This window comes from Notolepis coatsorum (assembly GCF_963971535.1).
Source record: "Notolepis coatsorum genome assembly, chromosome: 2".
Classification (NCBI taxonomy): domain Eukaryota; kingdom Metazoa; phylum Chordata; class Actinopteri; order Aulopiformes; family Paralepididae; genus Notolepis; species Notolepis coatsorum.
In genome coordinates this window covers 42,541,871-42,558,222 of record NC_140166.1, presented here as the reverse complement: position 1 = coordinate 42,558,222, position 16,352 = coordinate 42,541,871, and the positions used below count along the sequence as shown (strand labels likewise).

The following is a 16,352-nucleotide window of genomic DNA, read 5'->3' as shown; positions in this document are numbered from 1 at the left end:
TTTCCGGCTGATTTATGAATAGTTTTCAAATAAACGCTAGATTATCGAGAGTATTTGTGTTCTTATGCACGATACAAAGCGGGCTGAAAAATCATTTATTTGTGCCGCGCTCAGCGCCTAACGCCACACACACACGTTGTGAAATCTGTGAAAAACAACTCTGATTAACCCAAAACTGGTAACATAGATTCCTTACCTCAGATCAGATGTTCTGCAAAAAGATGACTCCAATTCCTGATCGCCATTCCAAATATTGATCGCGTTTATTGATCCAACGTTATAGTCCGAGACGCATAATCCGAGCTGCTTCCAGCCTCGCCAATGACTCTGGTAACACGACACTGCTTGCCAGAGATAGGAAAATCCTGGACCGGAGTATTTCTCTGATGCACTTTTTCACTCAACCCAATCCAATGATGTGCATTACCATCCGGGAGATGATAGGGTGGCGGTATTTGCCCTTTTCGAGCTCAGAGCCATTCCCAATGATAATGTCAGGCTGGATGGATGAAAAATGTATGGATATGCTAATAAAAGAAATAACGATTAAATAACGAGAAATCTCGTTATTGGCAACCAACGCATGGCGGCCAACAACGAGATTTCTCATTGTTGGCAACCAATGTGTTAAGAGCGGTTTTGAATTGCGAAATGTGTCTAGTCCCTTGTTTGTGCCGAATCTGGGTTGCACATGATTTGTGGAACTCCCTCTGGTGTTGTGGGCGTGGTATTCAGACCTTTCGGAAGTATTTTGATATGTACATGGGTACCTGTGTGGTCGTGTAGTGTATCTTGTAGACCAGGCCCATTGCAAGTTGCTGTGTCTACTCTAAGCCATCCTAGGTAGTCAAAGTGAGCAGGGGTGAGGTGGGTTCTAGGAGTAAGGTCAAGTAGTAGTCTGACCAGTTTGTTTTGTGATGTTTGTAATCTTGTTTTTAGCACCTTTGAGGTGCAAGCATAGTCGTAGTACCCTTGAATGAGGTGTAGTGGTTACGTTATTGCTGTTTCCGGCCGGTCCACCATCTTGAAAACACAATATATTTGCCCATTGCCCATTTCTAAATTGTCTCATTTAAAACAAATAAAGCATCAACATTTGCATGGTGTACCTTTCTGTGCGTATTCATCCACAATCTATAGCTCAACATGAAAATATTCACAATTAATTGTAAAAAAAAATTTAAAAAATAAAAATTGTATTTCAACAAAAAATTCTTAACAAATAATGTTAGTGATAGAAGGGAACTCATTTTGTGCAAAAATGGAAAGCTTTCCAATGTTCATGAGGTAGAATTGTTACAATAGCCGATAATCCATTTTCCCAATGATAAATGGCTATACGGGTGGACCTCGCCGGCGGTCCAAAGTGACGTCAAACTACACCTCCCTATTTAGGAGCAAATTGTTTGCATGATGAAAAACGATTGTTCGAACATCCGTTCGAAAAACCCTGGCGAATGTTCGAATCCCAAAAACAGACTTGGGGACAGCTCTAACTGGAGCTGAGCTGAATATGTTAAAATAGACATAGAAAAGTGAAGGATTGTACTTTGTGAGCCAACTGTAATACAATGTTATTTTTTACATCATTTACATAACATCTTAATAAATTACTAATGTGTATGGGAACTGACAAAAAAGGTAATGGTAAAGGTAACGCTTAAAATGTATTATTGCAGCGGCAAAAGGCGCCGTGAATTTTTTTGGGTGCACCTAAATGATGTGCTGGTGCACCTAAATTCAAAAGTTAGGCGCACTGGTGCAACCAATGTAAAAGGTTAGTCTGGAGCCCTGCCCACAGCCCAAATGGAATGCATGGGGGCCGGGGGGGTTAAGTCGACTACCGACAAATTTCGGCCAAAAAAAGTCGACTATACAAATCCTTAGTCGGGGACAGGCCTAGTCAGTATAGCTAGTGTGAGTGGAGACACGTTGGTGAAACAGACCTGTGTTGTGGGATGTTGAGTGGATCATCAGGGTGGTAGTAGTTGCGTCCAATCCAGTGGCGTAGGGGAGGCCCCCGCCGACCCCGCGGTGCGGGGGGGCCACAGAGCTTAGGGGGCCACGCCCCCACTGTAGACTCTCCTCTTAGATTTCGTAACGGGCGCAGACCGCAGACAGTGTGAAGAGCCCAGTATGGTTCTCTGGGGCTGCAGCTGGATGCATCTCGCGCAGAGGGCGGGCCCCCCACCCCCCCTCCCCTCCCTGCTATGATTTGCTCACCTGCGATAGGGCTAGGCTGATAACTATGTTCATTGGCAGCGTTCAAAACACAGCGGGAAGCAAGCGCCAGTAAAAATGCCGCAAATATCCAAGCGGAACAGGAGACGGCAAAACTATGAAAAAGAACATCATTGTTCGTTCCAGCAGGCAGCAAAGGTAGACTGACTCTAACGTTACTGAAGAATGCATCGGCAGTAAGCTCCCAGTCCCCACCCAGGCCGGCCGCATGCACCACTATCAACACGCCGGTCCCCCGGTCAGCTCCGCGTCGAGTCCAGGCAGACAGACAGCCCAGCCAGGCGGCGGCCCCCAGCCACGCTACAGCCGCCCAGACAGGTTAGAATAATATAACGTTTTATTCGCCATAACCAGTACGAGTAGCCTACAGGTTACATTGGAACTGGAAAATCGAATCCGTTAATTTTTTAGTACATGGTTCGCGAGTGCTCCCACAGCTAGAGACCCTCTGCCCCGGGTCGCTCCTCACCCTGACTGTCTCCAGGTGAACAGCAGCTAGAGAGCTCTCCCACGGGCGCGCCGTGATTCCGATCCGCGTGAAAATATGCACGGCCATAGAGGAGACCGTGGGACACCTTTTTGCAACCGAATATGTGTCTCGAATTTGCTCCCACGCGGCGAAAAAAAAAGCTAAAATGTCTCTCTTATTTAGGGGAGTGGGCGGGGCCTCATGGTCTGAGCTGCGGGGGGCGCGTGTAGCTTATTCCCAGCGGAAGAGTGCGTCGCGTTTCTCTGATTGGCCATGACGCCCATGTGACCGCGGCAGCGCGAGAGAGCTGCAGCGCGGAAATAGGCTGTCTATTGCCATTCTCTAAGACAAACTCTAACCTTAACCAGCTCCTTAACAGCGCCTAAACTTAACCCTTCTAACCTTAACCAACTCCGAAACAATGCCTAACCTTAACCTTAACCAACTCCGAAACAATGCCTAACCTTAACCATAACCAACTCCGAAAGAATATTGCCATTCTCTAAGACAAACTCTAACCTTAACCAGCTCCTTAACAGCGCCTAAACTTAACCCTTCTAACCTTAAACAACTCCGAAACAATGCCTAACCTTAACCATAACCAACTCCGAAACAATGCTTAAAGTTAACATGCCTAAACTTAACCGGCGAAAGAATGCACGTTAAAAAAAAAAAAATTGAAGGGAATCGAACTTGTCACCAACAGACCGCAGGATCCACAGCACGGCGGCATACCAGTTGAGCTAAGCTTCGAATGAAAAACATCTGGGATTACGGCTACATAATGCCGCAAGCTCTGCCGCGGGGCGTGTCGCAGCCAATCAGGGAAAATGCGGAAGCACTCGGCAGCACTCTTCCGCTGGGAATAAAGAATAGGCGCGGGGGGGGGGGGCCTCGACATATTGCACAACGCCACTGCTAGCACACTCTCAGGAGCAAAACAGAAAGAAGCATTTCAAACTTGAACTATGGAGTTGCTCAGTGGCCAATGGTGTCAACTGTGGTTGTACTGGGCAGCTCCCAGGTGTGAATGGAACTGTGTGAATAGGCTTGTTCGAGATGGGATAGGCGGACGCAGATCTGCGCAGGTTTTACTACGGCCTCGCCAAATGCGTTGCATGACGGTTAGAATGTTGTCCGACTTGCTCTGAAAATCTGACGAGACGAGGCGCAGAACTCTCGCAGGAGCGAGCCACGCACAGCCTTCAGAGCGAGGCTCCACAGTACCTCTCAGCCGGCTGCTCCCGGCTGGGAAGCGACTTGCTACGGTCGCGCAAAGCGCCTATTGGCTCAGAAAGGTGGTCAGTCACCAGCCACGTGACAGCCAGGGAGTTATGAGACGTTTGATTGATTGATTGAAAACTTTATTATGTTATGCGTTATCATCATATCATCATGATAAACTTCAAGCTGTCAGACACAACATACACACATGCGTTGTCTGTTTTGCCTCAATATTGTATATATAATTCTGTTTTGCCTCAATATACACACATATATATTGATGCAAAACAGAATTATTCAGCAGTGTGTTGTGTGTGCGTGCGGCCAGGAGCGCGCAACAAGATGGTATACATTATTATGGTATATGAATAGTATATTCCACTATAGCAGTGCATGGTGTGCTGCCTGTACATTTGAATCTGATCTAATTTAGCACACGGCCATCGCATTATAATGAGCTGGACAGGTGTGTAATGTGTGTGTGGTGACGTGAAAGCGTATCTGCCATGCGAGACTAGGCGAGAGGCTCTTGTGAAATTCTTCTTCTTCTTCTAAATGGTGTTTTACGGCGGACGGCTACCAAAATTGGGGCATTTACCGCCACCTACCGACCCGGAAATCACGCCAGTCGCGTCTCTACAATTCGTAGCCGCATTTCTGCAGACCCCTCTCTGATTGGTTGAACTCATTGAACAACCAATCAGAGAGGGGTCTGCAGAAATGGGAGGGGTCTGCAAAAATGGAGTTCAACCAATCAGAGAGGGGTCTGCAGAAATGCGGCTACGAATTGTAGAGACGCGGGCCAGTCTTCCATTCTCCCCTCTTCTTTTCTTCTTCAATGGTTTAATGTCAGATTGCGACCACAAAAGGTGCATACCGCCACCTACTGTACAATCCATTCAACCCCCTAACACACAAAACAAAACCAAAACCCATCCCTAACATCACCACCCTATCCAAACCTAATCTATGAGTCACTCATTGCCTCCTGTGGGCTGACTCTGACCTTCCTGAACACTCACCACCCCCTTCCCTAACTCTCTTACTTGATCACTCACAACAACCTTCTTCCCTAACTCCCTTGATACTTGCCCCATTGTCAACCCCTTCATACCCATGTCTAGTACTGCTGCTTCAACTACTAACTTTAACCTCTCTGTCCTACTGCTAACCATCACTATTGTATTCACTACTCTTGTCACAAATGCCACTATCTCCAACTTCTCCCCCCACACCCTCTCTTTCTCCTCTTGTACTTCCTCTACTGACAAATGCCCTTTTCTAAACCCCTGATCCACACCTTGCTTCCCCTGATCCTCCTGCACTACCCTTACTGCCAAATGCCCTTCTCCTTCCTTACCTTGCTTTCCCTGTCCTACCTTCCTAACTGCCTCTGCATACGAAATCCTATCATCCCTTCTCACTCTCACCACAAATGGGGGACCCTGGTGTAAACAAGACGAAAGTCTTTCTCTGGTCTGCATCCCCTTAACAATTGTGTGTATTGAGCTGTACTGTATTGTACCCATTCTGCAATCTGTTAATAAAGTTTTCAATCAATCAATCAATCAAAACTCTCTGAACCTCAACCTCCCTCTTCATCACCTCACAACCCCTAAACGCTACACTATGCTCCCCACCACAACTACAACACATCAGCTTCACTCCCTCTCCACACTTCCCATATTCATGCTCCCCGCCACACCTAGCACACCTCTGTCCCTTCTTACATGAAACAGCTATATGGCCAAACCCCTGACACCTATAACACCTAAGAGGACTCTGAACAAATTCCCTAACCCTAAACATCCTATACCCTACAAACACTACACTAGGAACAACCTTACCCTCAAACTTAATCACTACCGTCTCCGTCTCTATCCTATCTGCTCCCCTCTTCATCCTTTCTGCACTCTTAACTATGCCATTACGCCCGTCCCTCCCTAATTCTTCCACCAGCTGCTCTACGCTAACCTCGACCGGTACCCCAGCTATCACTCCCTTACATCCCCCCCCCCTCTTCTCCCCTACTCTCACTACCTCACTTATACCCACTCCACCAATGCTCCTCATCTTCCTAGCCAACTCCACCTGCCCTACACTTACACACCCTATGGCCAGATTCCCATCTCCCAAAACTCTAGCATACTTTACCTCTCCTAACTGCTTACCTACGAGTTTGGGCAACTCGAACAACCCCAATTTACTCACTCCCCCCTCCCCCTCAAACCTAACCACTACATGAATCACTTCCACAACAACCTTGTCTCTACCCTCACCATCTGATCCACTCGAGCTATCCCCCCTACCCTTTTTCCTCTTCACCCCCTTCCCCCCACTATCCCTGCTCCTCTTCTCCACCTTACTCCACCCTTCTCCCCCGCTCTCACCCCCCGTACCACACTCCATACTGTCATCATCCGACCCCTTTCCCATGCCACAGCCGTTCCCTACCGCACCGCCACCTCCGCTCCCCCTACCCTCCTCATCTCCCATCGCTAAAACTCACTCCCTCAGGGAGCAGCAAGGCGGACATACCCATCGGCTCATTCTCTTCATATCCGTCAAACGTGACCCTGCAGTCTTCACCCTTGATCCAGGAAACAAACCCCAGATACACCTTGCCATCCCCGGGGTACACAGCACGACAGCGGGAGCCCACCCCCCATGCTAGAGCCTCCTCCAAGCCTGCCTACTGCAAATCAATATGATTTGTCGACCATGTCACGGCTTATTGTGGTCTGCATCCCCTGAGCTGTACTGTATTGTACCCATTCTGCAATCTGTTAATAAAGTTTTCAATCACACGGACAATAAATATAATGTCTAAATGAAATGCACAAAACAAAAAATGTATGTATCATAACGTTACCCTGGTATAGATCTGTATGCATGTATTTATTCATAACGTTATACATATTCGTTCACGTTAGATTGTGCATGGCTTTTACATTGAAAAATTTACTTGTCACGTGGTTCCGTTCTCCATTCTTCACATCAAAAACGAAAAACGAACTATCAAAACGTACACGGCCCATTATTGACTAGTTTTTTTCATTTGATTCTGATACCAAAATACGAAAAACGGGTCCGTATTTCAGTTTTCCCCCGTTTTTTCGAGTTTGGTTTCAAACGGAAATAGGAAACACCTCGTATTTCCGTCTCCCCCCCCGTTTTTTCGTATTTCCGTTTGAAACTAAAAACGAACTATCAAAACGTCCGTGTACGTTTTGATAGTTCGTTTTTTGTTTCAAAAGGAAAAACGAAAAAACGAAAAAAAAACGGAAATACGAGGTGTTTCCTATTTCCGTTTGAAACCAAACTCGAAAAAACGGGGAAAAACTGAAATACGGACCTGTTTTTCGTATTTTGGTATCAGAATCAAATGAAAAAAACGAGTCAATAATGGGCCGTGTAGGGCCGTGTACGTTTTGATAGTTCGTTTTTCGTTTTTGATGTGAAGAATGGAGAACGGAACCACGTGACAAGTACATTTTTCAATGTAAAAGCCATGCACAATCTAACGTGAACGAATATGTATAACGTTATGAATAAATACATGCATACAGATCTATACCAGGGTAACGTTATGATACATACATTTTTTGTTTTGTGCATTTCATTTAGACATTATATTTATTGTCCGTGTGATTGAAAACTTTATTAACAGATTGCAGAATGGGTACAACAGTACAGCTCAATACACACAATTGTTAAGGGGATGCAGACCACAATAAGCCGTGACATGGTCGACAAATCATATTGATTTGCAGTAGGCAGGCTTTTTATTTGATCAACAGAAAAATAATCATAACTATACATTATAATCTAGGTATTTTGGCGCATTAGTATAGCCTCCGGTATTTCATCAGTGCAATACATATGCCTAATTTCTATGCGCAATTTGTACACGTCCATCGTTACTTCTGTGTATTCTAACATGCAGTAAAATATTACATGGACTTTGTTAACTGTGTAAATACACGTACACTACAGTAAAGTGTGGAAAAACATACAATCTAAAACTATACTTACAGAAACTGACCAGCAGGTGTTGCACTGTCAATTATTATTATTATTATGCCATATAATTATGGCATCACTCACCCAAATGTGCTTTCTTTTTCCTCAGAAATTTCATAATGTAGGCTATTTGGTCTAAAGACTGAGTTTCCACTGTGCTGTATGCCTTTGGAAGATACTCTCCCAATTCTAGGGAGATCTCATGTATTTATTCTCCCTAGTAATGAACAATTTATTCAACATTGCACATACTTTCAATAGCAAAAACACCATAACAATAACATGAATTTACATAAATTAACCACCAACGTGTGAGCTTCTGCCGGGAAGCACTGGAGCTGGACTACAAAAATGCACATAGGCTATTGTATATTGTACATTAAAAACACCCCAAACGCACAAATGAGGTAAAATCAATGGAAGCCCACTGGCATATTTATTGACAAGTCAAAAGAACCATATTCTGAAATACATTAAACTACATGCTTGTGTGTTCTACAACAGCGTGGTGAAAAAAGGAACTAATAAATTAACAGTTTTCTTGCACGCACTCAAAAGAATAAAAAGAGGAGCAGGGACGACAGGATCATGACAGTTGTCTATCAACTTCCAGGGCGGCTAAGTGGCGCAGTGAGCAAGGCGCTCGCCACTAACGGGGTGGGAAAGCTGGTGGGTGGGGATCGGACGTTGCCTACAGGTCGGTTGGTGCGCCTGTACAGCAGAATCAGGAAGTAACGGGGGCAGCGTGAGCCTCCCACGCGTTACTCCTCGCCACTGAGAGATCGCGCTGTACAGGTGAAAAGATGCGACAGCTGCCTCCTCATGTACCGGAGGGGACACGTGATGCAAGGCTTGGTCCTCACTGCAGCCGACCAGTGGGAGGCATAGTCTAGCAACGTTCAAGACAGGGGAGGGGAGAATTGAAGGGAGAATTGGCGAGGCGAAATTGGGATGGGAGAAAAATAGAAAAATGAGAAAAAGTGGATAAAAAAAAATCTATCAGCTTCCGGAGAAGGGTGGTCACATGAGGGTTAATAGAGCTTTGTTTCTTTCCCCTTGAGCCTTTCTCCGGGTTGATGCCCAAGAAGCACCTGTTAATAAGAAAAGATATGTTTCAGTTTTAAATACTCATGTATTGCAGGCAGCATTGATCAAGGTGTTGATCACCTGTATCTTTTCCCACACCACACCAGAATAGAAGAGAATATAAATACTTTAATCATTCAGAGGGAAATTTGGCACTACAAATCTATATATACCCGTTCCTAGTGTTTGCCTAGACACAGACATAGCATTATTAGCAAGAGCATGACTGATGGTAAATATGGTAAGTGTTACAAAGGATCAGATTAAACCGAATATATATATTTATTGATTGATATATATTGCATAGTATTTGTATATCGTTTGATATCCCTTGTATATTCCTTGTACATATACACGGAATATCCCTTTAGCCTAGTGCAGACCATGGTATTTCATTCTCCTATTGGACAGCGGTCCACAGGCGCCGGGGCCGTGCCTCCAGAGTCAGGTTCAAAGCCACCGTCAAGACATGTCTGTACATGCCCGGCCTTGCCCAGGGATACGAGACAGAAATGAGGTTGGCACTAGATTGTTCGCTGTGCATATAAATATGGCGCAGGTGAATACAGAAGTAGAGTTACCCAATAAGTTGAAGCCTCACCCACGATACTCCGTGCGGTGAAGTATGGCCTGTTTGGCCCCAAAATAGAGCATTGAGACCGCGTGCGAATTAATAACTGAATTGTCAGAGTTTGGCGCTATACCGTCGAGTGCGACATATTTCTATTAAGTCAGTAATAGTCTATTTGTGTATAGTGTATCGTGCGGCTAAAGTTCTACAGTGACCAGCATCACCAACGCTTCCTCGTATCAGCTAGAGTGCTTATCCAGGCTGGGCTGCTTTCATGGCGCTTTCACCCGAGGAGACCTAGACGAGAACCGTGTGGACATGTACACTGGATTAATCTACCCGACGACTACATAGCCCTTTGCGGCTGGATTATATTTGTTTTGGTCCTGTGATTTATGGAGCGGAGAATCGCCGACGCCTACACGTGTGGGATTTACCCTGTGAGGAGCCAGGTCGAGTCTGCGCCTCAGAGAGCCTGAGGCCGGCTAGCTTTCTTCACTGTGGAGCTACAGTCTACGGAGAACAGCTGTATTCGTCTGTGGATCAAGAGACTATTGCACCGTCTCCTGTACTTGGGAGTCTCCTTAGTCATCGTTGACCAGACTCTCTACTACCGACAGATCCTCTACCCCTGCTGGCTTACAACCGGGGGGACCCTTCCAGTATCTCCCGCTATATATTACTAGTGTACCATAGATATAATTCCCTAAGATTCAGGTTGTATAATTACCTCCTGCGTAACCAGAGAATGGACATTCATTATTGATTTGCCTACGCACATTCCTTTGCCTTATAAGCGCATCCAAAGTAAAATACAGAGAAGTATATTATGTACCTTTTGCTGCAATAAATACTTGATTACACCTTTGTGTGGAACCGATTCATTGTGGGAAGTGTTCATCATATTTATATATCATGTACTGTATGGCCAGTAATTAAAGTACATAAAGCGGTAGTGGTTTAATGATACCATACTTATCAATACAGTCAGGGAATTGTACCCCTCAGTTACAGTAAGTATGGTAATATGCAGTACACAGAATGGAATAACTTAGCTAGCTTGGATGATGTTGATCATCCTATCAAGCTAGCTAATGCTGTCCTTAACGTGAATGAATGAATGAATGAATGAATGAATGAATGAATGAATGAATGAATGAATGAATGAATGAATGAATGAATGAATGAAAACTTTATTTAACAGATTGCAGAATGGGTACAATACAGTACGGCTCAATACATACAATTGTTAAGGGGATGCAGACCTGAGAAAGACGTTTGTCTTGTTTCCATCAGGGTCCCCCATTTTCAATTCATATAGACATTTATGACATACATAACATACATGACATTTATGGCATAGGGACATATAGGTATTTAGTACTGATACATTTGTGACATAGGCGGTATTCAAATATACAGTACTGTTACCCCTAGATCCTGACAGAGTATATACATATGATGGGGAGGGGACTGTACATTAGGAGGGGGTGGGTGGGTGGGAGGGGAATATACATACGGCGGGGAGGGAATATGTATATTCTAAAGACACACTTAATGTAGTTTCATTAAAACAAACACATTATTAGTGTTGCAATAAAACAGTTGGTAAGCATGCACACATGTTATGAAACACGGATAAGTGCATGCAATAGCAACTGAACATTTTAAAAGATTGTAAATAGAGCTGATGGCGGATCTATTTGAGGCATGGGGCGACGCAGAGAGGGTCGCATCCTCCCGGTCATCATCACGGGACGTCCACCACGAGACAGCCATATGGGACAAGCGTTACAGTTTGCGTGATTGTGATAGGCGGACATAGCAATAGATAGATGTGGTAAGCAAAAATCTGAATAGAATAGATTTGAAATCTTTATTCCGAACGTTTTACGATGTAAAATATAAAATCATAACAAATCATTGATCTCTATGAAATGGATTTTTTTTTATAATAAACTAAACATAACTCAATTTTTACATGTTCGAAAAGGAATAGGAAGAAGTACACTTATTTAATCCTACCCCTTTTCCACTACTCAAATGAGATATATGTAGTAAGCATATTATGTGAATAGAATAGAAGTACTTAACCCAGCAATGAACTCAATTAACTAAACGTCTAAACCACATTGACAGACCATGGACAGAAGACGGTATGAAGCTGATCCATGGCCTCGGTGGTGCACATAACCAGTGTGGGGGTAGAACAGTCACTGCAATCTTGGCCAAGACCCAGAGACATCCACCACCTTGGCCAACACTACGAGACAACCACTCTCAGAGAGATGGGGAGGGGGGGGTTATTGAGTTCCCATGTTTGTAGTGGGCGGAGATGGAGCAATAAATACATGTAGTGGGCATATGCATAAATGGCGACAGTAGAATCAAAGTATAAGAAAATTGTGAAATTAAGTAATAGATAGAACTACTGCAAGGGACATGTTGAGAGGGCTGTATGCTGGATAACAACCATACTTTCAAACATGTAACCTGACAATTCCACTTGCAGCAGCAACACTGCTCCTAAATTATATGTATACTGCCGGCCTCCATACAGCAAAAAAAGAATCATTCTGGCAGGCGTTACAGCAGCCAAGAAATATTGATAGCCATGAGGTGGAAACACACAGGAGTGGAATGAGTTGCCTTTGACCACCAAACAAAGCTTGAACCTGATAGATTGAACATTTTATTAACAGATTGCAGAATGGGTACAATACAGTACAGCTCAATACACACAATTGTTAAGGGGATGCAGACCAGAGAAAGACTTTCGTCTTGTTTACATCAGGGTCCCCCATTTTCAATTAATCATAACATATATGACATAGATAGTAGGGATGGGCATTTTAAAGAAAAATCCAGATCGATTGATCGCATGCTATACTCGAGTGATCGTGTATTACTCGAAAAAACAAAAAAATATAAATTTAATCTTTTCTTTTTTACCTAATTTTGTTCATTCACGTATACCGTATGTTTAAGGAAACCAACAAACAGTTATAATCTTACACATACATGTGAAACAAATATATAAAAATATATTTTTTTAATATTTTCTTTTTCCATAAAAATTATTAATTTAAGATCGATTTTTCTCATAGCTACGAGTAATCGATTACTCACGCCCATCCCTAACATAGACAGTACTGCTACATCTATACATTTATGACATACCAGATTTACAAATACAGTACCGTTTGTGATACAAAAAGAGTTTAAAAAAAGAAAAAAAAAGAAGAGTATATACATTTGACGAAGAAACTACATTGGAGGAGGTGGGGTGGGTTGGGTAGGTGGGGTGGGGTAACTGTACATTGGAGGTGGTTGGGCGGGGGGGGGGGGTAACTGTACATTGGATTATCGACAACCTTACTTGGTCCAAGAAGAGGGTCTTGTGTATTACTGGGTTAGGACATTTACTGTACATTGGAGGGGGTTGTGTTAGGATATTTACAGGGGCCAGTTTCTAATTCTATACTAACTTGTATAGTTTCACGGTGAACGTTAGGAAATGGCTCCTAGAAAATGTCCCAGAGTAACTAAGGAAGGTTCTAGTTTTAATGTAGTGTAGTTTTAGTGTGTCTGTACATATTTTATTAATAATGTTGTATTTTACTTTTAGCAATATACTGTAGGCTGATGATATTATGTGTAATACATGTTTATGTATGTGCTGCTGAGACCAAGGACCACAGTGGAAATAAGTCTGTGACTTTTTGTGCCATCCTTGAAATAGGCCAGGGGTGGCCAACCCGCGGCTCGCAGCTCTTCCATCCATAAAAAAATAGAAAATAATAATAATTTTTTTTCACGTCATTCATAAGGACATAGAATAAACATTTACAATATTTTTTTTAAATGGTCCATTGGCATGTTCTTGGGATCTGAATCTAGGGACATAATAGATCAGTGTCAGAAATAGTGTGTCTGTTACTAGGCTTGAGTAAATTGTAATGAACCAAAGGAGAATATCAATTCTATTTAATTTTTTTTATCTTTGACTGTGAATAACACCATGCTAAAATTGACCAGACCTGAAAAATCTAAGCAAATGAATAAAGGGAAGATTATTAAACAGAAGGTTTTGTAGATACAGTACTGAATTCTGCCATCTTTTTTATAATGTAAATTTCTCCACCATTTTTCATCGTATTGCAACACCGTTTTTTGCAAGACGTTCACAAAAAGGTAGAGAAACTAACTGCGTTCTGTCTTATGGCAATAACGTTCAAGTTTGTGGGAGATAATCCCCAAAAATAAGAGAAATAAAAAAGTAAGTCAGATGATTGACAGGGGCTGGTGTGAGCTGGGTAGGGTAGTTTTTCGAAATTCGAAAGCCCTGAGTCTCTTCCTTCAAAAGACTACACTCACTTTTGGCTGTGCCACTTCTTCCTGTCAATATGCGCCGGTTTCCGACTCAATGCCCTGAGATTTCTATAATCTTATATTTCACTAATAACAGTTAAAATAATTGGTAAACAAACGTCATGCTGAAAATATACACTTTTACTGTATATCTCGGGCTTAAGAGGTTAACCCTGTGAGGCCCAAATTAAAAAGACATTAGCAACTTCAGAGGCCAGAGGGTGGGACATATGAAACACATTTACTATCAAATAGCATTGTGAGGCTGAACAACAGGACCAATTCACTATAGGCCTACATGTGCTTAACATTTTTTAAATAAACACTTTTTTTAAATTTTAATTTTTTTATTTCTCTCTCCAATTTTCTGTTTTTCTCCCCGTCCCAATTTAGTCATGCCAATTCCCCCCCCCCCTACCTGGCTGCTGTATGCATGTTCTCCTACGAGTCGGTACAAGGGCATCCCGAAGCTGACCGCGCGCTTCCTCCGATACGTGTGGCGACTGCCAGTGACGTCTTTTCACTTGGCAGCGAGGACTCTCATTGGTGAAGTGTAACGCGTGGGAGGGCATGCTGAGCAAGCGCAGATACCTGACATGTAGGCGTCGCTGTCCACAACGCCAGATTCCCACCCACCAGATTCCCACCCCCTAATACTGCTAATTGTATTAGTATGAACGACCAGCCAAGCTGGTAGCAACGCCGAGAGCTGGGCTCAAACCCAGCATCTCCTGCGTTGGTGACAAGCACAATCTCCGCTACGCCACCTGACCGCCCTATAAGCATAATTTTTTTAAATGGCTAAAAGTGATTTTGTAATTTTGCAACCGTGGGTCTCACAGGGTACTTTTAACCCTGTGAGGCCCAAATAAAAAAGACATTAGCAACTTCAGAGGCCAGAGGGTGAGACCTATAAACACATGAAGGGTGCCGTGACTGAAAAAAAAGGTTGAGAAACGCTGGTATATGGTGTGGCTCTTTGTGGTACCACAGTAATTTTTGTGGCTCTTAGTCTCTGACTGGTTGGCCACCCCTGAAATAGGCTCTCAATGCTGAGAATGTCTCCTTGTAATGTCAATCAGGCTTTTGAGCCCAGATTTAAACGGCTCTGGCTGATTGTTTACAGCATTGTCCAACAGTATGGTCACATCAGGGTACTGCAGAGCAAATTCTCTCTGTGCAGCTTCCTGGTGGTGGAGGGGCCTGCCTGTTGGTCCTGAGGCCGTGGTCTGGGGGACATGAGGAAGAGGTGGTGGAGGGGCCTGCCTGTTGGTCCTGAGGCCGTGGTCTGGGGGACATGAGGAAGAAGTGGTGGAGGGGCCTGCCTGTTGGTCCTGAGGCCGTGGTCTGGGGGACATGAGGAAGAAGTGGTGGAGGGGCCTGCCTGTTGGTCCTGAGGCCGTGGTCTGGGGGACATGAGGAAGAAGTGGTGGAGGGGCCTGCCTGTTGGTCCTGAGGCCGTGGTCTGGGGGACATGAGGAAGAGGTGGTGGAGGGGCCTGCCTGTTGGTCCTGAGGCCGTGGTCTGGGGGACATGAGGAAGAAGTGGTGGAGGGGCCTGCCTGTTGGTCCTGAGGCCGTGGTCTGGGGGACATGAGGAAGAGGTGGTGGAGGGGCCTGCCTGTTGGTCCTGAGGCCATGGTCTGGGGGACATGAGGAAGAAGTGGTGGAGGGGCCTGCCTGTTGGTCCTGAGGCCGTGGTCTGGGGGACATGAGGAAGAAGTGGTGGAGGGGCCTGCCTGTTGGTCCTGAGGCCGTGGTCTGGGGGACATGAGGAAGAAGTGGTGGAGGGGCCTGCCTGTTGGTCCTGAGGCCGTGGTCTGGGGGACATGAGGAAGAAGTGGTGGAGGGGCCTGCCTGTTGGTCCTGAGGCCGTGGTCTGGGGGACATGAGGAAGAAGTGGTGGAGGGGCCTGCCTGTTGGTCCTGAGGCCGTGGTCTGGGGGACATGAGGAAGAGGTGGTGGAGGGGCCTGCCTGTTGGTCCTGAGGCCGTGGTCTGGGGGACATGAGGAAGAAGTGGTGGAGGGGCCTGCCTGTTGGTCCTGAGGCCGTGGTCTGGGGGACATGAGGAAGAGGTGGTGGAGGGGCCTGCCTGTTGGTCCTCCGGCACGGAGAAGGTGAAGGGCTGTCCTTGTCCCACCTGCTGCTGGAGGGACAGTGCCATCGGTGGAGGCAGAGGCTGGGCGGAGGCGCTCGGAGCAGGCATGACCCCCAGTCCCTGCTTCTGCCATGCAGAGAACCTGTCACACAAACACAAAGCACAAACATGTGTTAGCATTCATCTCCTCATAATGCAGACAATCACATTATGTACATTTGACCATGTGAAAATGTTACACCACAGCATACTGTATATACAATAATATA

General features: G+C 44.8%; 1 protein-coding gene across 1 annotated transcript in view; it reads right to left on the bottom strand.

Moving 5' to 3' along the window:
• LOC311223333 (piwi-like protein 1) overlaps nucleotides 1–15,992 on the bottom strand; it is a gene marked incomplete at both ends in the record, with an annotated part of 79,627 nt that extends 63,635 nt beyond the window's left edge. The window contains 2 exon segments of the mRNA XM_084308125.1: nucleotides 1,947–2,087; nucleotides 15,193–15,992. Coding sequence (XP_084164251.1) covers nucleotides 1,947–2,087; nucleotides 15,193–15,992 — 941 coding nt within the window.
• Nucleotides 15,993–16,352: the final 360 nt, after the last annotated feature.